The sequence below is a fragment of the Neodiprion virginianus genome, chromosome 3, assembly GCF_021901495.1.
Source record: "Neodiprion virginianus isolate iyNeoVirg1 chromosome 3, iyNeoVirg1.1, whole genome shotgun sequence".
NCBI classification, from domain to species: Eukaryota; Metazoa; Arthropoda; class Insecta; order Hymenoptera; family Diprionidae; genus Neodiprion; species Neodiprion virginianus.
In genome coordinates, this window is record NC_060879.1 from 34153924 (window position 1) to 34175775 (window position 21852).

At 43.7% G+C, this 21852-nt stretch overlaps 2 protein-coding genes across 2 annotated transcripts; one reads left to right on the forward strand and one right to left on the reverse strand.

Annotated features, from left to right (window-relative positions):
- Positions 1–285: 285 nt before the first annotated feature.
- On the forward strand, positions 286–16977 carry LOC124299644 (uncharacterized). Its single transcript, XM_046752912.1, has 3 exons — positions 286–528; positions 1733–2039; positions 16904–16977. The coding sequence occupies exons 1-3, from the start codon at positions 286–288 to the stop codon at positions 16975–16977; spliced, it is 624 nt and encodes a 207-aa protein (XP_046608868.1).
- A 769-nt stretch (positions 16978–17746) lies between these two features.
- Positions 17747–21518, reverse strand: LOC124299945 (cytochrome P450 4C1-like). The gene is made up of 13 exons (XM_046753423.1): positions 21501–21518; positions 20718–20832; positions 20535–20641; positions 20376–20466; positions 20070–20255; positions 19917–19986; positions 19684–19810; positions 19415–19488; positions 19175–19292; positions 18855–18923; positions 18549–18729; positions 18258–18437; positions 17747–18018 (listed from the first exon to the last, which is right to left on the reverse strand). Exons 3-13 carry the CDS (start codon positions 20634–20636, stop codon positions 17852–17854), a joined length of 1365 nt encoding a protein of 454 aa, XP_046609379.1. The 5' UTR covers positions 20637–20641; positions 20718–20832; positions 21501–21518; the 3' UTR covers positions 17747–17851.
- Between the last annotated feature and the right edge of the window lie 334 nt (positions 21519–21852).

Sequence of the window (21852 nt, forward strand, 5' to 3'; positions counted from 1 at the left end):
CCGGTATATGAATCGAAACCGTCGATTGACCAATTAATTGGGAAAACGATTGATCGATCAATCGTACAGCACTAGTTTAAACCGTTATCACAGCTACGTGGCCGACTTTCCTACGATGTTCCAGCGACTTTGTAAAAAAAAAAAAATGAAAATAACGTAAATCTCGTGACTTTTCAGAGCTTCCCGTAGTCTTGGAGGGCGACGTCGCGGTCGTCGCGTCGTTCATCAGCCGGGACCACCGCCCTCCGCCACTGACCACCCTCAAAGGAGACCCAGGCTCCCGCGATGCATGCCGGGGATCACAGCGGCGGTCGTAACGGCAGCGGCGGATATTATCACAAGACATGCTGCACGGGTCGATCGACGGACGAGGGACACGGCGCCGCGGAGCTTTTGTGCTGCTGCTGCACATGCACGGCGTCGGCGTCTCCGAGTCTGCTGACCAGCCTTGGCGTATGCATTTTCGTTCTGGCCTACACCCTCGTAGGGGCGTTCACCTTCATGGCCGTCGAAGGCGGCCTGCAGTCGGTGAGACTTACAGCTTTTCAATTTTCAAGGGTGTCGTCTTTTGCGGTTGAAGAGCTTTTTCCCCGAGCCTTGAAAACCGCGAGACGAAAATTGTTTGCTCAAAGCTCGCGGATATCTGAAAATTCTAGCGTATAAATTCTTCAATGTATATTCAACGGGCAGCTTTGAACGTAACAGCTAAACTCGAATGCAAAATCGTTGTTTCGGCATGTTTTTGGGGGCTTTTTTTTCTAACTTAATATTCTCGGCTCTTGCGGGAATACCGATGTTTGCCAACTTTTTGATCGGTCAATTATGGAGTTGAAGGAATTTCTACAATTTTTACTTGTCGAACTTTCGAACTTTAGCATTCTTGAGATTTCCAACTTCCGCATCACGACGTTCAGCCGCCGAAAGCTTTAACTTTTATCCTGCACTGGTTGATGCAATTTTACCTACCATGTGGCGAGAAAAATATTATCGTGTCAAATACTACAGGATCAAAATATCGTAATCTGTTGTTTTAAAATTAATAATGCGTCGAGGAATGTCGCTGACGTTTATTACAAAATTTTTAACTTTGATATTTGGCATTGACCCATACTCCCGTTTTCCTTCTCAAAAATACTTATTTCATCGCGAGTACAATATCGGATAAGAACGTTGCACGGATCAGCTCAAGCATCCGCAGACAAGTCTCATGAAATGACATTCTCATAAAACACAAGAAGCGGATTAAATTATATTGGATCATATCGGTGTTCTCATATTGTTCCAAGAACAGTGGAAGAGATCCACTCCAATGAAGAAAGGTAATTTCCATCAATTTTATCCTCGCAGAGGATGGAAATTAGGTTGAAACTATATGAGGTGGTCTTTTTATTTTGAACAACCCGTCTGACAGTACAAAAAGAAAATGGCCAGGGAGTAATTTTTCTTTTCACCACGTCCCGTCATGAATATTTTTCTATTAGTGAGTGACAAATCCTTGAGGGATTTGACTCAGCCGATCCTTCTCCGGATGAGAAAAGAGGTGAATACGTCCTCTGAGGCGTCGACGCGATATTCTACGTATATACCGTGAGGAAAAATCAGACACTAGAAGCACCTTTCCAACTTATTTTCCTTTTCTTATCTTTACCTGCCCTAAGGAACACGCTCGGTATTCTTTCCACCTAAGAAATACAAGTAGAAGCTATACCTGTAGCTCACAGTCTGTGCGTAGGACTCGTCGGCCGTAATATCCTCGAAGTCTGGACCGGAAGAAGCGGCTGTTCTGGGCGCAGAGATCCGTTCACTCACGGTGGAAAAGCTGTGGAGCATCACCGAGGACCTTAATATACTCTACAAGGACAACTGGACCCGTTTGGCTGCTCAGGAAATCCTCGATTTCCAAAATACCCTCGTTCACACTCTCAGGAAACAGCTTTACCAGGCACTTCCTGCTACCACCGGGCAGCATCCGACCCGCCATCATCGGTGGACCTTCAGCAGCAGCCTTCTCTACTCCTTGACGCTCATCACGACCACCGGTGAGTAACAAAAAAAAAAAAACTAGTCATGCGTATTACATATCCCAACCAACCGACGCATGGTGAGTGATATTTATTCCTTGACCACGAATTTACATTCGAAGCAACATTCGGGGGGTGGAACGAAACTCAGAGACTATTGCAGAAATAGAACAGAATACTGTTTATTACCATGCCCGTGGGACGGTGTCCCCTGGGTGACGCCACATAAGTACATAATTCACGAAATTCACGAGTTGACCAGATAAATATACGGAAAAATTTAACATAAATGAGAAAATTCTAAATATTATTAGTACAAGTAATGTAGCAGTATGGTATAACTGTATTCGGAAATAATACGTCGATTCTCTCCGGAACAGTCACGAGAGTGATTCAATTCAGGAGTTCGAATAAGAGAAACGATATGTCTACACTGCCAGGTGCATATATTTCGTGCACTTGGATCTCAGGGAGGATTCCTATCGCAACATCATTCGAGAGCGAAATGCAACGCGGTTCGCTCCACAAGGCTTGGCCGGGGGAAGTTGGGATGTGGCAAAGTCCTTTGGCTGCGTTTCAGGCGGACGTTTTCCCTGCGGATCGAAATGCTCGCGCCGCTCGCTGGATTCCCGGGCATGGATATCGAGCCCCTCGCTTCTCCCGAGAAGCTGGTACTTTTGGAAGCCGAGTTTCGGGCTTGTAATCAGCGAACCCCGTATCCGAGCCAAGGTCGAATTCATCTCTACCAAGACACGTTTCAAGTGTCAAACTTTCCACGGACATCACTGCCTGATTCAAACTTACCGAGTGCGTCGAATTGCTCCTGCTCGCTCCAACCATCAACCCTCGTTCCTCCACTGCTCAACTCACCGACCGAAACTCGCTTTCTCCTTCTCCTTTCAAGCCAACTCGAGACCTTCACCCTGTCGTCTTCTGCTTCTCCAATTTCGCTTATACAAGGTTTTCACGTTTTCACGTCTCTGTTGCGATTATTCAGTACGATCGGATGAAATTTTAGTGACCCTCGATCGAATGTTACGGTTGAAAAATTCTTCTGTAGAGACTCGTATGTTCGAAATAAAAGGACTTTGTTTGCAATCGACTTGCCGTTTGATCATAATTCATTTTCATACAATTTGTGGTCATTTTTGGACGTTTTAAGTGCATGGGTAAGCAAATGAGAAGCAATATCATATGCCCCGTTAGTACTACAGAAGAATTTTTTCTGGCATTTCATGTCGAATCGCACGAGTGGGGAAGCATCTTTTTTTAGGATCCCTCGTAAAAAAGTATGATATTGCTCATAACCTTCCGAAGGCAAAAACACAAAAATTCCAACACAACCGGGAGAAGGGTGGACCGTTACGTCGATATTTTTCGTGCTTGGGGATGCCGTTGCATATTAATTAACTAGCCCTGCCGTTTAAATTTTAATTCCCGTAGTTTCTGATTCTCTGATTCTTTGAATTACGGACCCCTGAAGATAACCCGAAGCACAATCACGTGCCGTGAGTAACAATTAATGCATGAATTGAACCGTCGAGTAATTCTTCGTCCTGTTTCATCTGGAAGATTCCCTCGTCCTTTGGGCATGAACGAATTCCTGCATCACGAGAGCTATTGCGAATTTCGAACTCATCGAGTTCATCTCACTCGGAAATTGTAACCTCCCGACAATCGCGGAAAATGCGAGCCGTGAATTTTGATGGGAACGGGTGTCGCTAACTCCGCGCTGTCAGTGCCACCATATTGAATAGTTGTTCCAGGCTCCTGGCGCATCGGCTTTGACGCGTCTACGCCAAGCTTGCGGGAACTTTTGCGCGCTACGTGTTGCGTGTGACGTGGAGATGACGCCATCAACTATTTACCGCCAATGGCGAAACGCCGCTTTGGCCAACCCGGCTTGTACCAACGTAACCAGCTACCGTAATCTGAGTTGATCCGAGCCAGTCACTTGACGCAATCCAATGAAACCTCATCCTAACAGCTAACGCGATTGATTTGATACAAAATGCACCAATGGCAGACGCCAAGCTCGCTTCGAAATCCGGAATAGCTTAATATTGCCGTTGTTTGATTAGCACTGGTATAATTGAAACGAGTCTGTATTTGAATAGCCGGCATTTTTTCGACCAGAATATGTCAATATATGTATATGGACACGATGTCCAATAGTACGAAGAGAAATGATTCAGTTTAAATGTTTGTTTATTCATGAAATATGTTAATCGATTAAAACAGTTTGGGAACGTATTTTGATGGATGATTTTGAAGTAAATGTAGGTATTCACATCGTATCGTAATGCGAACCCCTCACTCCAGCATTAACCCCCTGGTGGTAACGTGGTATCATGTATATAAGCAGATATTCCGGCAAGAACAATCTAGAAATTCTGTCTTCTCAAATGGCTGACTCGACAAACATCTCGGGATACTGACATCGAACACGTTTCGCTGCCGCGAGATCGTTCGACTTTTCGAGCGAGATGAAATCGCGAGTTTCTTTTGACCCGAGATGCGATCGAAGGTCTAGGCGTGTGATCAAAGTGAAGTCGGGGCGTATTACCCTCCGCTACGTTAACATTTTCATTTAAAGATGTCTGATGTATCGCCGAAGAAGGTCTCCATTTCCTCCGTAGGTATCAGTCGGAGCTATTCGTGCCTCGGCGTTCGATTGGGTCTTACCTCAAGCCGTGGGTATCAAGTATGTGTAAGCGGGATAAAGGAACAACTACAGACTACGGAATTGCGGGAAATAATGAAGCCGCTCTGCTGCAGTGAAAGCGATGAGTTTTCGCTAGCGTGGAATTTGAAGAGAAAATAATACGACGAGCTGCAGAGAAGCGGCTCCGCAGCACGTCTAGCAAACAGCAAGCCAGGTACCACAATATGCTGAAAAATTGAAAAGCTTTTAGATTATTGCCATGTTTTTAATTTCCCGGCACATTGTCAATCTTAAGCTTGCTGCATCTGTTATCGCGGATAGACTGCGGGATAATCAAGGAAGAAAACGGTTGACGAAGGAGCTTTAAAGGGACGAGAGATAAACAAGCGTACCAATTTTATTTGCTTTCATTTCTTTTGTCTTTAATTTCATATTCAACAAGGCTGCGATCCGCCTCAAAGCCAATCCGCTTACGAATCTAATGGGCGTCAAATTGCTCTCCACCGCAGTGCCAGGGACACCTTGGTTGCGGCTTTATGGCGATGGGCCAACCGACTGCAGGACCCCAAGACCCCGCAGCTTGCAGCCCCCTTCAAAATAATAGTCAATAATGAATACACACGGAAGACTACATCAGGGAGCGACCTGGTTCGTACCGTGCTCCTCCAAAGCTCTGCGCATCCTTGGCGACAACCCCGATATAATCCCCAGTGGCGCTACGGTAAAGGAGCACACACACACACGTACACACGTGTCCTTGCAGAGTAAGCTAGTGTAACGGGCAGCATTGTCACTGGTAATATCATGACTGAGTTAGGTACCTACGTGAACAGCAGTGGAAACAAGCATCCGAGCTATCGGCAGAGCGGGATTCCCGATGCTTCTTCTCCAATTTTCCTCTCTTCTGTAACCTAGTTCGATTCTCGCTCCTCTGCTATTCACCAGCTTCACCGCCTCTCAATTACTGCAGAAAGAGCTCACAAAGCCACTCGACTTTACACTCCCGGTTGCAGGGTATTAACGAAGCTTCTCGCTTGTGATCTTCGAGACTTTCTTAGACCCTTGTTCACCGCCGGGTATAAATATTCAGTTATCGAATAATCGAACGTCGTTTGTGACCATTAAAATGGCGGCTATGAAAATATGAAGTTTCTTAGAAACTCGTGCATGTATATTGAAAATTTATGTGAACTAGGAACCGTCTGACTCAAATCCACGTTTAATAGTGTGAAGGAATTGAATAACTTTTGCCGCGTTCTTCTATACGCTCAATTAGTTGATAGATGCGTGAAACATGCTCTTTTTCTTATCAAGGATTATCGTATACTGTTTTTGAGGGAGGTAACATTCCCACAACCGTCGTTGTGACGTCCTGATGAAAATACCAAATCACGGTGTTCCAGAGAACTGTCAATTCCAGAGAAGAAATGCTGGCTCTTTAATCATTCTTCATCATTCCAATCGAGCAAAATTGATTATTAATAACGCGTTGTGTCATACGCGTGTATCCTTCGAAATACCTGCGGGTGAAATTGTTATTTTCTTCTTTCACCGCGAATGCTGGGTAAATAGCTGTCGGGAAAAAACAATTTTCTGCCTTCTGTATATATGTATATATATACATACATGTACGTGTGTGTACATATAGATGATGCGTGCATAGGTATAGAGGAACACAGCCACCATCTACACATCTGAAACCTCCAAGCGTCGATATTTTTTTCACGTAACCATAGAAAGAAAGAAAAAAAATAATAGAAAAACAACGGAAAAAAAACAGACTCAGAGTGAGGGAAGAGAGGAAAAAAAGGACCAACGTTCTTGTCAGCCGACGCCTCGGGCTCGACCAGTTGGGGTTGTTTCCGAGTGGCTGCCGAGAGCTTGGTGGCATAGTTCCAACGCTCATTGGCGCCCATCGAAGCCCTGCGAACGGGCATCAAAAGTGGTCATTGGTATGCGGACAGCAAGCGGCTGTATATGGTGCGTGGGTTCTGCGTATGCGAAAACACGCGTCAACCATTTTCGTCGGCAGACGTTTCCGTGCTTTCGGCATCGCTTTTTCCTACGTAACAAGCTCGGTTTCGATTTGATGAAAGTAGGACGAAGTGGCGTAAATAAACAAACAACCGAAAGCAAAATGAAACCGGCGGAAATTGGATTTCGGCAAATGGCAACAATTTTTTAACATTTTGCCGCACCGCGATTTGAGAGGAAAGTCACCTGATACGGTAAAGGTTCCGTATATTTGACAAAGTGCAACGTCTGACGGTTGCCACAAATACGCAAATTGGCGATCGCTTGTTGTCAGTGATTATTGTACGAGACTTACGGCAAAAGCAATCGTGAAGAATATCGCGGTCGATTAGATTATACCGAAGTGCTCCGACAGAAATGATAAATAATTTTGTGAGTGGCCTTTGATGAAAAGCTCGAGATTTTCCTTAGCTACTTTTAAAGATTCTTCTTTTCCAACCCTAAAATAAAATTCATCCACGAAAATACCATCGGACTCTTCTTTGTAGTTACAGCTCGGGCGAATCTCTCTTCTAATTAACTCTCGTTTCACTCGAGCGCTTTTCCGTCGGTGTATCATACTTTTTTTTCTTCCCACCATCGGAGCCTCGACCACGTCGGACTTAATTGCCACCGTTCAAGCTTCAAAGAACAACCGTAAAGCCTAAACTTCCGCGGCACAGCTCTTTCGTACGTGGCGATTTTTTGCTCCCTCCGCTTTCATTCTTTTCTTCTTTTTCTCATCCCCTCACCAGTTGCGACTGAATCAGTTTGAATGACGCCTACCGGCGCTATCGCCCCTTCCCATCGACCGATTCCTACCGCCGACTAACTTTTTCGGGAAATGGAAAGATCACTCCAATCCACGCCTTGGCCATCAATTCGCCCGATTAACCCCCAATTAATACTTGACCTCGGCAGAAATACACGTTCAGCTTCCTGATCTCAATTTGCTATCATCATTTTCGGCGTTATCCAAGCGTCCATTAGTCCCTAATCATTTCGATATACGTATATGTATTTCAATTCTATTGTTACTCTCATAAAACAATTCGTATCTGTAATAAACTTATGTTTTATCGGCCGTAACGACGTGCGTCATTTTCTGTTACGATAAAGTATCCTAAATACCCGCATATATTCAAGTGCGTCGCACAGAAAGCTAAATCGTAATCGCATAAGAGGTTTCCACTTTGACCGTGAAAAATGTTTAAAGCGATTTTCGTTGCTTTGAACTCGCAGAAAATACGTGAGTACTCTTATCGGAAGCTCTGTGGTATAACAATAAACGTATGTCCATTCATCTTTTCACGTGTAGTAAAGGAGACGAAAATGTGAGTGCCTGACAAGTGGACAGACCCTTGAAGTTTCTATCCGGTCCTTTTTTTCTTTTTCATACAAACCAGACAGACAGACGCCCATGTGATTTCCGGTTATGTGATTCGGACAAACATGTCTCGTTTCAAACAAGCGAGTTCAAAACTATGCGGAAAATTTCATTCGTCACAATTACCAGTGTAATTGAGGAATGATTCCGAGTTGTTTGTATCAACCGCACTTTCGCAACACATCGGGGGGATTAGAATTAATCATTCGGGTCCGAATAACAAAGTATAAAATATTGCATCTCCCCCCGGCTGTCGACTCCTCTTTCCCTCCCTCCGATTATCCCTATCTCGTTTTCCCACCTCAAACCATCAAACCTGCACCGTCGCCGCCGGACGATACGGGAGGGAAGAAGGGAGGGTCTGTTTGGACAGGAAGTGACGTCATATTTCCCACGTATTAATCATCATCAACGCCAAATTGCTCGCAACCCCCTCTCCGGCCCCCTTCCACCCCTTCGCCGCCCTTTTACCGCCATCATTCACCCATTTCCTCCTCGTCCCTCAATTGCCGAGATATTAATACCCGTGTATACGTATCCTCACTTCTCTTCTTGGTTGGATCCGTTAACTTGCCTCGTTAAAATACCGTAGCGACTGACCCCTGATTATTTCTCAGTACTCGCACGAACTTGAAGATAAATGGACGCTACTGTCCTTATCAACAGCTAGAAACAGAGAAAAGACGGTTCAAAATATATCGAGCAATGTTTTTCGCGACAATGATAGTGAATGTAGATGAAGCAACATCCCATGCCGTGTAATATAAATGAATCTGGACAAATTTGAATAACACGAGCCAAGGTGTCAATATTTTGAGAAAAGGGTCTGTGATTGGACCGTTTCAAATGATTAAACTGCGGTATTCTTGATCCGATTTTAATATTCTTGGACTTTTTTTGTGCACCGTGAAAATCTCCAAAGAGACGTTCGTCAGCAATTACATTTGCGCGTTATTAGTAAATTCCAACGTCAGATTCGTTGCTGGAGATATTTCGAACGTATTTTTCTCTGTTTCTTACTTTTAACTCAGACTGTCTGAGCAATTATTCCTCAACATATTGACCAAATTGCAACGTTGTAATGAAAGTGTGTGTTATCTGAAAATGAGCGTTATTCTATTTTTTAAGATGGACGAAAAATGCTAAGTTTTACGAAGACAATTTCCATTTTACCGCAAATGCAATCCATGAATATTTTCTTCGGGAGCAAAAATATGTAAAATTTGTCTGAACCAACTTTTGGTAGTATACCTTCGAATTGCGTTCATTGTCATCTCTGCAGCAGAAACAATCGCGGCGAGACTTTTCCCCGTCTCTTTCAGAGGTGAGACGCCGGCGAATCCACGCCTGGTGCTTGAAGCTACGGAAATAAGCATGATAAATGCTATGCTTTGTCTATTTTCCATAGAACAATGGGCAGGTGATAAAGACAATGTATTTTAACTCAGAGACTCAGACGCCAGGAGTTACCGCGCCACTTTAACAACAACAAGAGCCACTCCGCTGATTCTAGTCGTAAAACTACAAGAGGATGCAGTTTATATGTATACACACCTATACGTGTCGCTGCAGAAACTGAAATAATGGGACTTGTTCATCGCTGGATTACCCCGCGGGCACGAAATCAGGACTTTACAGAATTGGCACGTTACTCGGAGTACAGCCTGAACGTTGATTAAATTATCAAGGTGCCGGAGTAACGAAGCATTGTACTTCCGAATTAGCCGGTGCTTAACGAAACATCCTATCGCTCGGAGATGTGCCGCGTATCGGAAGAGGCAAGGATTCAGCTCTTCATTTCGTTACGCCGATGAATTTTCCGCACGCGTGATGACGGGCCGAATTTCTCGCTCGCGTATCACGTTCCGCGTGTGTGCGAACACGGCGTGACTCGAATCGCTTTGGCTGCGCTAATTAATCCCGATACGAGATGGTAATTGTGAAGCCGAGTGTAGGTACGCCGAGTGAAGCATCTGCCCGTGCGGAAACTGTATCGCCGGATAACAATATGTTACATAATACCCCCACCCCCCTCCAGCTATTATTCATCGAAGGTGAATCCTAAGCCGTTGCGGTAACAAGAGGCCCGTGCAGGTTCACGGTGTCGAAGAGCGCCTGATGAGGGGTCACAACGCCGAAAGTCCCTCAGACGTGGAAATCAATATTGCAGAACAAGAGGAGACCCGCCGGAGCGCCTACCAGAACCCACCTAAACAACCGACAATTACGAAGATCCTTTCGCGAATATCGCGTGTCGTTGCTGCAAGGGATCCTGCAACAGGCGGACGATCGGAAGAGAGAACCGCTCCTCGTTCCCCCTAAAGTCTGAGGAGTGGAATAGAAAAAATAATCGAACGATGTCAAGGCTCGCTGGACCGTAACTAAAAACCAACATCGTCGTTTCCTGGGTTCGTAAAAGTTGGTCGGTTTTCTGACGATCGTTCCACGCCCCCCTCAAAGGTTCGTACAAGGCTCTTATGCTCGATGTCGGGAGAGGACCAACGTTTGATAGAGTCGATTTTATCTCCTGACATTAAACGCCGACAATGCATTGTTGTCGCTCAGAGAGACGGAGATTATGTTATAAGAGCAAGTCGCGTTTAGGATCAATTGCAAAGCACCGATAAATACACTCCGAACGTTGGTCGAATTCCGTTCGCACGGTACGTTGGAATTGAAAATCGACAAGTACGTGGTCCGAAGTCGAAAAGCCGAGTGCAGACGAATCGCGATGCGGGGCGTTTTTATCGCCGCAGGCTTAGCTGTTGCGCTTCTCTCCGACGTCGAAACCGGCATCAGCGGCCCCTCGCAAATCTTTGTAAAGTTTTGAAATTCCTCGTCGTCGTCTTTTTGCGAACCTCGTGCTCTGGGAAGTTTGCTTTTGATTACAGAGGGAAAAGTTTCAAGTATTCTATTTGCTTAGGAATCTTGAACAGTCAAACGAAATATGACTACCGAAAGTGCTTCGCCTTGCGCGGTTATAGATGCGGGGGAATATCTGAGCAGGAGCATAAGTACGAACGTTACTTTATTCTGAAATGTCTTTATTTTCTTATTCTTCCTTTTTTTTTTTTTTTTGTTTGTTTTTTGTTTTTTTTTCTCGATCTGATAATAATATTTTCAAACATTATGCAAACAGCCGGCAACCGACTCGAAAATACTTTTTCAACGATTTTCCTAGACTCGCGTTCCGCGCTTTCGCTCCATTTCCGGTGCTTTAAAAAAAGGAAAAATTTCTGAATCACCTTCGTCGACGGTAAACGTGATAAAATCCCCGCGTCTCCCACTGCGTATCGTACTTATATACGTACTGCGAAGTTGAATGGATTCAATGGGTAAAATAGTGGCTCATCCCGCGCCTGCAGCTGCGGGTCGTGATCCGCATCCGGAAGCCAAAATCGTCACAGGTACGCACATTTCGGCGAAATATTTAGCGCGTGAGTTCCATAAGCCGGGCTTGCCTCGTGCAAATTTAAAGTAATAGAGCAATTAATCCTCCGCTTGTACGTATATCTGGTACGTCGCTAGGCCGTATATACATAAATAAGCAAAGTGAGTGAATTATGAGGAAATGCGTGGGCGGCGGCCAGCATTTATTACCAGTTCCCATGTCACGCCTCGGCCTCGATGCGTTGCATTGCGTTGCATCTACGTAGATGTACGCGGACAAACGGTGGATCAATGAACGTCTAGGCAACGGCAAAACAAATAGGTATTGTGTCTGGGAATGGCGGAGGTATTCAACCTGATCCGCCAACGCAGAAAGGCCATGCAAATTCCGTCGTCTAGTCTCGTATCGTTTCATTACACTCTCCAGTTACAACGCGGCGTAATATACGTACAAGTTTTTCTATTTTGCGCAAGCAATTCAGTCGCCTTTTTTGGACCAGGAATTATGCAGAACGTGTTCTCCGAGTGAAATCGTTAATAAAAAGGCACGAGATAGTCCCGTCATTTTTTCATTCGGCTGCTTTTCGGAATCGAATGTGGGGATTTTTTCGTCAAAGGTTTTTGCTTAAATAAAGAATCGACGATCTTAAAAATGAATTGCGATTGATCGGAATACCGCGGTCGATAGTCGAACCTGCTTATACCTATCATCCACGAGCATTATTATTATATTCCCTGTCATCACGGACGGAACCCGGATACTTGGAATGGGAAAAGTTTTTGATTAAAACTTTCAGACTACTAGGCAAATGGCAGAACGAAAAAAAAAGTCTAATAATGGAAAAAAAAATATACCTACCATTGAAAATCGTCTTTCCCGACACCTGGGTGAAGCTTCGTACACCTCGGTCTGCGGTTCGTTGTGATAAAATGGTATAAAAAAAGAACTTCTGACAAATTGCACCACCTGAATAATTTGTATAATCGTAGAAATGGTGAAGGTGTAAAAATAAAAGAAGTATTTTCCAAAATTTTGCGTTTCGTGATTCGGCTTATATTTCGTTACACTAAATTCCGCTCGTTTCATTGTCCTTGTGATGAATATCGTTTCGTGATTGCAACGCATAAATAACAAGGCAACTCGAAATTCCCAAGGGGCCACGAAGACTCGTTAGTCACGAACATTTTTACTTTCTTTACTCGAGTTATCTACTGTATTTATGAGTTCGCAAGAAATTCCAAAACGTCTTCATTAATCTGAGAATATAACCAGACATACTCAGACTTGGAAAACAAGTTTTTCGTTTTTTTCCACACCTTTTTCTCTCTTCGTTCTTTATAATTTGCCGTGAAAACGCGCCGACCGTTGGATCTCGCAGGTAAATAATCGAGAATCAGAATTCTTACCAACTCAATTTCTACTTCCTCCTCATCGTTATCCTCGTTGACATTCGCCAAATTACAAGAATCTACCAGCCGTACGCGGCCGATCGAATCGAAAGTATTATACCTGCGTACTCGTATATATCCTCGAGGTAGTAGGTAGGTTAGGTAAGTCCTGGCGAGAAGTTTCCGCCGGAAAAGTAAACCCGGTGCACAAATCTCTAGAAAAGCCGAGTGTAATCCGATTTTATGGTGATGGAGGTGCGATATACCGACCCTGAGTACCGCTGCTTAAGTGCGCGGCCACGGTCCCATTTTCCGTTCGTTTCGTCCTCGATAGTATACCTGACCTTATAGACGAGGCTCGCGATAACGCTAATCCGTTGGATGTCAGCGAGTCGGCAAAAATTGCGGAAATTCATTTCTCGTCGAATTTAAAGAAAACACACCGTGTAACAACCAGAGATTGGAAAAACTGTTCAATGAATATTTCACGGGACGTTGGTGAAAATCGGATGCGAATTCGAATGTAAGATTATTAAAGCACTGAAGTAAGCGCGAGATAACGCGCCGGGTTATTGTTAACCCGCTTTATTAACAGCCTCGACGAAATCCTGCGGGGGAGGAGTCAAGTTTATAGTTTCAATTCGCGGCCGAAACTATATTCAGAATTCGGATAACTCAGAACACCGCGGGTTCATTACCAATGCGAGTCATTGAGCATACTCACTGGCTGTGTGTCGAATTATTCGAATAACGCGGCAGCCTTCGGCACGGACCACGATCGTTTTCGTTTCATGGTCGATTTTCCGCCCTTTGGTTATTTCCCATAATTAATGTGTCGGGTCTATGTGTATCCGCCCCCGGCCGGAATTCGAATGGCGCATTGAATCAATTTCGGTGATTATAGTTATGCGATGCGGTATAATACGCGCATCGGTTCGCTAGCCGAAAGAGGGTGGAGTATTTCACCAATTGGCTGATGGAGTGAGACGTGATTTCTATGTGCTTGGAGGCCAGCGATGCATCTGCGCGAGCGATGAGTTGACGAATCGAAACGAACCTAAACAGCCGAAAAGCTTGCCGTGATTCAACTGATTTACGTCAAAAGCCGGCTTCGGAATCCGCTTAGTCCTTCGACCATGATTTTTACCTACCCCGTTGGCGTTCGTCCAACCATCCGAAAGTATCTGCAACTCAGGAATTTTCCCTCACGGATAATCGAGAGATCCAAGACTTTGTTTCGCCGTTTAAGTATCTACGCGTAACGCATATTATTACTACTTTTCGATTCAACTCGACTTGTTTTGTCAGATGTTTGCTACCTGGATTGCCACTCAAGTTTCTTACACTAATTAGCCAAAAAAGTTTCAATCGAAATGAAGTAATCAGCGCTAATGTCAGATAATGAATTGTGTGCGAAACGTCGTTTCAAAGAATCGTCTATCGGTGAAGAAATCGCCAGCTCGGAACTCTGACGTCCGTGTTGACACTGACTTTTTGCAAAATTCTTGTCAATTGATGTTGAACCACAACCGCGGTTACACAGCGAAAGAAAAACTAATGGCCAAAAATAAATTTTCACTCGAAAATTAACTTCCCGTTTAATCAACAGAGACTGTCGAGCGAAACGAGTTGTTGGCGTTATTATAATAATATAACCAGCGAAAACAATCATCGTGAAAATATTATGAGAGTACCTACTGAACCGCCGTGCCGCGACGACGAATTCCTTCGAATATTTTCACGAGAGAGTAAACGTTTATTCAAACCAGAAGTAAGTGTTGAATGTGATTGTTTGACAAACCGATGGCTGTGAAATTGAATTGCTCTGCGGTATCCGGAGGTTAAATTACGCTTTAACGAGATGAATCAGACGCTCAATATTTCAAACGGGCCTCGCGGATAGCGTTAAGTCGATGATCAACTTCGTTTTCTTTGTATTTTCCGTATCCCGATGACGTCATGCTGCAAATAAATACTCCATTCCGGTCGAAGAGTAAGGTAGTAAAATATTTCGTAAAAATTTTCACAACCCATGGCGTTTCGCGTTTCAATTCTACGGGATTCTTGCGTTCCTGGAGGAAATTTTCATCGTTGGTCAAATTTCTCGATTACGGTTATAACCGGTTGTTTATCTTAGCCCTAAATTGAGATAGCTTCAAGTTTGAAGCCGCTGTTCTACCCAATTAACTACATCCTCCCTACGCCTAATTCCAGTGCAAAGTTTCCACCCTGATAATTCTGTCCGCGTTTGTGTTATATTCGAACGGTTTATAGCCGATTCGTTACGGCATGTTTAACGTGCGTTGTGAGTTGTGAGTTGTGAGTTCGATCAGCCCGCGCGATTCTTTGAAATCGCGGTATAATAAGACGGATACAAAGGAATTATTCTGCTTATGACGCAGGGCGCATTATTTGCATGCATATAATTACAACCAAGAGCTTTTGATGCCGCACTCTCTTCCACTGTAAGAAAGTTTAATTATTTTTCATTCAAAGAAACCTCTGCGTCGGTTTTTCGGACTCGACGAACCGTCTCGAGATTCTTTCATTGTGATCAACCTGTGTCTAGCAAAATAATATCAGTCCGTATTTATACACTCTCGACTTGGATTGTTGCCACCTTATCGATATTTCGTGCAAGACCGATTTTCGTGTAACACAAAGCTACTGGGATCGAGGAGATTGTTCCGGGGAACAGCTTACACTATTCGCGACAAAATTGATCGCGAATCGACCGAAGGGATGGTCTTTAAACAGCCCCCGAGTGAATCAAGCAATCGGCTGAGTTTAATAACGATCAACAATGCAGGCATTGAACAGCGACGAAAGCTGAGACAATGAGGCTCCCCGAGATTAAGGTATAGGTACTCGTTTCCCTGCCGCACACACAATAGGCTAGAATTTTATGACAGTTACGTAATGATAATAATATTTCCAGACGACGTTGGCGGTGTGGAGGTCGCAATATAATGAGGAACGGATATAACGAGCCCATCGCAGCTTGCGTCGATGTTATAGTCTGTGATGCTTCGCTGCGACGCTATTGTCCTATATAAATTCAATTAACGATCTCTCAAAGGTTCATTTATTTGGTAACGATAAAATTTAGGGCGACTTATCGCTTGGAGGAAATCGAAAAATATTTTCCGATTGATTTACGCTTTTCATGATCCCGAGTCGAAATTCAGACTCGTGTGCGCTTGCAAGTCCTACGTTTGGTAGAACGAAGTAGAACTTCCGGAGGACTAACTTTGGGTTGCAAAGAGAACCTTTAGATTCAAACTAGGACATCTTTAAAAACCCTACAGGTCCTTTACCATAGAATGTACAATTTCAGTAATTGAATATTAAGATCAATGCTTCGGAAAATTTTATGAAAAAAATACTCATTACTTTGGTAATAATTAATGCAATTCAAAATCGGTTTTCATAATCTGGCAATTATTAATTTTGTTATTTCATTTTTCGGTTGATTGAAAATCCTAGGTTTGGGGCATTATTTGTTATTTTGGTATTGGGTATAATAAGACGTTAACCTCCACAAGGGATTCAACTACGAACAATATAGTTCTCTGAAAGGTTCTGAATATGGCGCGAGTACCAAAAAGTACTAAATAAGGCTCCGCTTAGTACCAGCAGGCTTAATTTCGACTCGAGGTCTGTCTTACCGGAAAAGAGAGAATATATTTAATTCCTGCAGGTGGATTAACCGGGACACGTCAAAGCGAGGAGTCCTCAATCCACAGCAGCGTAAACTTGCAAGATGTTCTTACAATTATAATAGTAACAAGCATACCAGAAGTAGCTGCGTCAGCGGTGTCCTGCAAGCTGACCCACGTCTCCCTAAAACTTTGCAGAACAACCCTTCTGGTAAACACGGGGGGAAATCTGACCCGTTGCCATTATACTTAGTTCCGAGCGATTTCGGACCGTTGACCGTGTACAGAGAGCAAAGGTGAAGGTCGAATTCGGAATTGAAAAGGACGAATTGTAGGAGATTCACGGAGTTTAACATCATCTTTACCATTTCAACAATAGGCGGAGTGGTCAAGTCGAGAGCGGATCGCTCGAACCCACCTGAAGAAGAAGAAGTAGAAGAAGGAATGATGTGAATGGAGAAGGGAAGATTGGAATCGAAGATACGCAGATAAGCACACCGTGAAAATGAAAAGCATAGGGGAACTTGGAGAAAAGTATACGTGTATATACGGTGCACGAAACAACGAGATAAAGTGTGCCGACCATAACCATGAATCCTCGGGGGTTGAAACAACCCCGCTTGTGTCTCGCTGCATACTATCTCTCTCTCTCTCTCTGCAGCCTGCACACGCAGCCCCGAAGAATTTACTCCCAGTTCGCAATGAAATGAACGGTTGTAACGTGCATGCGACGCATTTCACCTTGCGTTACACACGCTCATAATCGCGCGTTTGCAGTGGACGTGTTTCTGCCAATTCGCGTTTCTGCTGATTCGCCCGTCCAGCCTAGATTGGTTCGACGAAATACGCTCCTCTGGACTTTCTATCAATTTGTCAAGGCTCCTGATCCCGCGTCCTCCCGTGATTGCTGCAGGATCCCGCTGCGCTGGACAGCCGGACGTCCGGTGACATCTTGCCAGGATTAACGTTTAAATACGTAGTCACGTCACGTGTGGCGGAGACGGAGGCAAGGGCGGTTGTAACTATCGGGCAATCGAATTGTACTTTCGACTTGCAAGTCGTGCAAGCTGATTGTTAAGCGACTCTTCCGTCTCCGCGCGCAAAGATTGATTGCTGCACGAGGATAAAATGGTTTAATGGTGATAATATCTTTATACAAGACTCGACCGAATGAATTACTGCTGAAATTTTCAAAAGTATTATCTGCCAAACTACTTGAGAATTTGAGGTCATGGTATAATTTTAATCATCGTTAAATTTAATGATTGTACATGGCATTCGGAGTTTTCTACGTGGTAGGGCAACCGTCCTGGAGTAATGCAGTTTTTCACGTCCGTCTCTTGATCCCGATCGTGATTGGCTCTACTGGTAGCAATACAACTTCGAATTTTATTCGGATATCTTTTATCTGTACGATTTTATCGTGGGTCAAAACATATCTTCGGAGAAGCGTTGCTACGAGTGTCTTCGCTAGCAGCATGGCATATTTCTGGGCTGAAAATTGAATGAATCGATAAGTTCTTCCCACCCTTATTCAGAGCCTGCAATTCGAACAAGCTGATAAAGTCTTTCCGAATGATCAATATAACATTTCGCATGCCTGATAGCATTGCTAATTAAATCAGCAGACTTTACGACGATCCTTTAGAATTTTGCCTTTGTGCGAGCTGCATCACCGTTAATTTCGAAGCATCGCGGCTTGGGATTGTAGCGAACATTACTATTTGTCTTACCTATACAATTCCTTGGACCACCACCGAACGGTATGTACGAGCATTGCGGTTGCTTCGCAAAATTTTCAGGCAAGAATCTATCCGGATCAAACTTGAGTGGGTCAAGCCAGTATTTCTCGCTTCTCTGCACTCCCAGGATGTTGAGTACCATTGTACTTCCTTTAGGCAAACTGCGCCCACCTGCAACATCATTAATTGTCACACGAGTAAGCCGAGCTTCGTGTACATTGGACTGTGCAAAAAAAAAGAAGCGGGAACTTGAATGAGAATACGAAACGAAGATTCGCAAACCTATGTCCAAGTCCTCAGATACCTCCCGAACAATAAGAGGCACGGCTGGAAACAGGCGCAGAGTTTCTTTAATCACTCGTTCCAGGTAAGTCATGCGTGCTATCGCTTCTTGAGTGACGTGCAATTGTTCATCGCCATTACCGTCTCCGTATATGTCACAAAGCTCCTCGTAAACTTTTTCCTGATGTAATGTCAGAAACCAGTGATTTAACAGTGACTCGGAAGAATTCGTATGTCAGTGGTCAGAAATCGTCGAGAAAAAGTAAAAGTTCACGTACGCCAAGTCTAGTGTAAATATATATATACCTGTACACATGGGTGGGATGCCAACATTAACATGACAAAACCAATTGTATCGGACGTTGAAAGACTTCCCTGAAATGAAAATAAAAAAATAATGAACGACACCGATGACGTATTAATTATGATTTGGGAGTCGATTCTACTTTTGATATAATGTAGATTCATGGGGAAAACGAAAAAAGTGTCAATTGAGCTTACGGATCTTGAAAAAAAATTACGTTTCGAGCTGGAACAGTCTTTGTAAGACGAACTACTATAGTCCGACTAAGAAATGAATACTCCATAAAGACTCATGCGGAAGTATGCAATAATGTGACGCTTACGGTAGCCATGAATGTATGGACCTGGTCACGAATCTCTTCATCGGTCAGTATTTTTGTGTGCTCTGATAATTTGATGATGTGGTCCAGGAATGCTTCGCGTCGTGTCGCCGTATTAAATGTGCGAAAATAAATCGATTACTTCACAACTGAATGGGTATATGAACTTGATCACGATATTGGTCGTGCTACAATCCAAATAATTCCAATCCTAAACATGAATTGGTCGGTGCTTACTTACATCGATCGTCTTCGGCATCTTCGTTGCTTTCCCGATTACCACGCTCGAGTAGCTGTTTCTTTTTCGTCGAGATTAACTGTGGTGAGAAAGTGGATGTCAATAATTTTTATTCAAACTACTTGTTCTGCGTTGAAGATAACCGTTCGTGTATTTGCCTGGGTGGCGTAAAGACTCTACATTCTACCATTAAGAATTTCTTCACCAAGTTGCATTTCATAGAAAAAGTACATGCAGTGATAATACTATAAATAATCGAAAACTTAATATTCACCTTTTCGGTGAAGTCATGCATGAATTTTATGCATTTCTGTTGGTCTTTGCCAAGTTTCGTACGGTAAAAAATAAAGTCCGGGTGTATCCACGGACTGAATCCTCTTCGGACTATACCAGCCGTTACTCTGCGAATGTGAATTGTGCTAATCCGTAACTGCGGTAGATTACTCGAACAAAGTAATGAGAAGAATGTAGACTGGCCCCATTGGACCGAAGATTCGATCAACTTACTTACGGAATGCCTTGACGTAGGGATTATTCTCTCCCGCATATGCATCCAATTTCACACCCATTACAGTCTCTGCGACAGGAAATTGACATTAAACAAAAATGCAAGTCGATTAATTATTAGGGAATAGTGCACGTCACCCAAAGTCGACTTACTGCAGAGACTGCCCATCGTGCACCGCGAAAAGTAATTGGATACTTCAAATTCTGGTCCATTCAATTCACACCCCATTTGGTCCGCCACCATCACCGATTCGGCGACAAATATTTCGAGAAAAGACTTCAGAATTGTTGGACCAAAGGTTGGCTGGATGAGCTTCCGGTGCACCTGCCATGTCGAGTCTGAAATAGAGGTTACCTTCGCATATGCAATTATCGATGAATGATTTCTTAAATCCTAACAACAATTCAAGTACACGTAACAGACGACGACGAGTCACTGTACGTTAGAGTACAACTTACAGGGAGCGGTCACTAATCCTGAACCGATCCAGGGTCGAGCGAAGTCGAACAAACTGCCTTTTTCAACAGTCTTCGAGCCGAAAAGTGCCAACTGAAACGACACGTCGACATATATCGCGATTCCACCTCCTTTTCAATTATAACATTAAACTTTGTCACCTTCAATTGTTCAGGATCGGTTGTTACGAAGAATAACAAGTTGCCTATTGACACCCGAAAAGGTGACGAATAAATTTTGTCGGCTTCCAGAACTTTGTTCATGATGTCTGTAACAACACAGGAGACGGAGCATCTTATTTACACGTGATAATTTTGCGGGTAAAATGAAATCCCAACACTCACGTTCACTGTCTCCAATGAAAATATGGGCGTTGCCTATGATTGGCAAGCATGTCGGTCCCTCAAATTCGGAAGTACGATCAAGGGATGCTCTTATTTTTCCCAGCCTTCCTACGATTTTCATTATCGCGTACAATGCGACACACGCGATAAAACAAAGGGTCAGTGCAAAACGATCCATTTTGCAATTCACGAGCTACTATAAAAAAGTTGAAAGGCTGATGCGTATTATTGTTATTATTTTTATTATTATTATTGTTGTTGTTGTTGTTGTTGTTGTTGTTGTTGTTGTTGTTGTTGTTGTTGTTGTTGTTGTTGTTGTTAGTAGTATAGCAGAGCCGGTTCTGCGTAGAAACACCTTCTTTACCGACCGAACCGCTCCGCGCAGCCCAGACTCAAACCCTTTTCCGCTCCGCGTAGCCCAGACTCAAACCCTTTTCCGCGATGACGTCACAGTCTGCCGTACCGAAGGTCAAAACCGTGCAACCTTACCGACAGTTGTATCGATCGAGGGTCAAAATCGTGCTGTTTTACCTACAATCTTACCGACAGTTGTATCGATCGATACAACTGTCGGTAAGGTTGCACGGTTTTGACCTTCGGTACGGCAGACTGTGACGTCATCGCGGAAAAGGGTTTGAGTCTGGGCTACGCGGAGCGGAAAAGGGTTTGAGTCTGGGCTGCGCGGAGCGGTTCGGTCGGTAAAGAAGGTGTTTCTACGCAGAACCGGCTCTGCTATACTACTGTTGTTGTTGTTGTTGTTATTATTACTTCAGGAAGTCTTACCTCTGCCAAGATAAAGATGATGTCAAAATTCCCAAAGACTCCGTGGACCAATTTTCACCGTGAGAAGAAGCCACTATTAAGATCTTAAACCTTCAAAATATTGCTCTGAAAGAAAACCCAAATCAATCTTCGTTATACCGCATCGTGTGAACCTCGTTTCTAAAAAAAATTCATGCGATATTTTGCATAAATTCGTCAATTCGACAAAGCTCCGTCAATATCTTGAGATCATGACAATTACTTCAAAACACTTCTTTCGTCCAGCTTAATTTTTTACGGGGAATTTGCGTGTGAAAATATACAAGGAAGCAATATATTACTTACCATCAGGACAGTTTCAATCGATTATCTT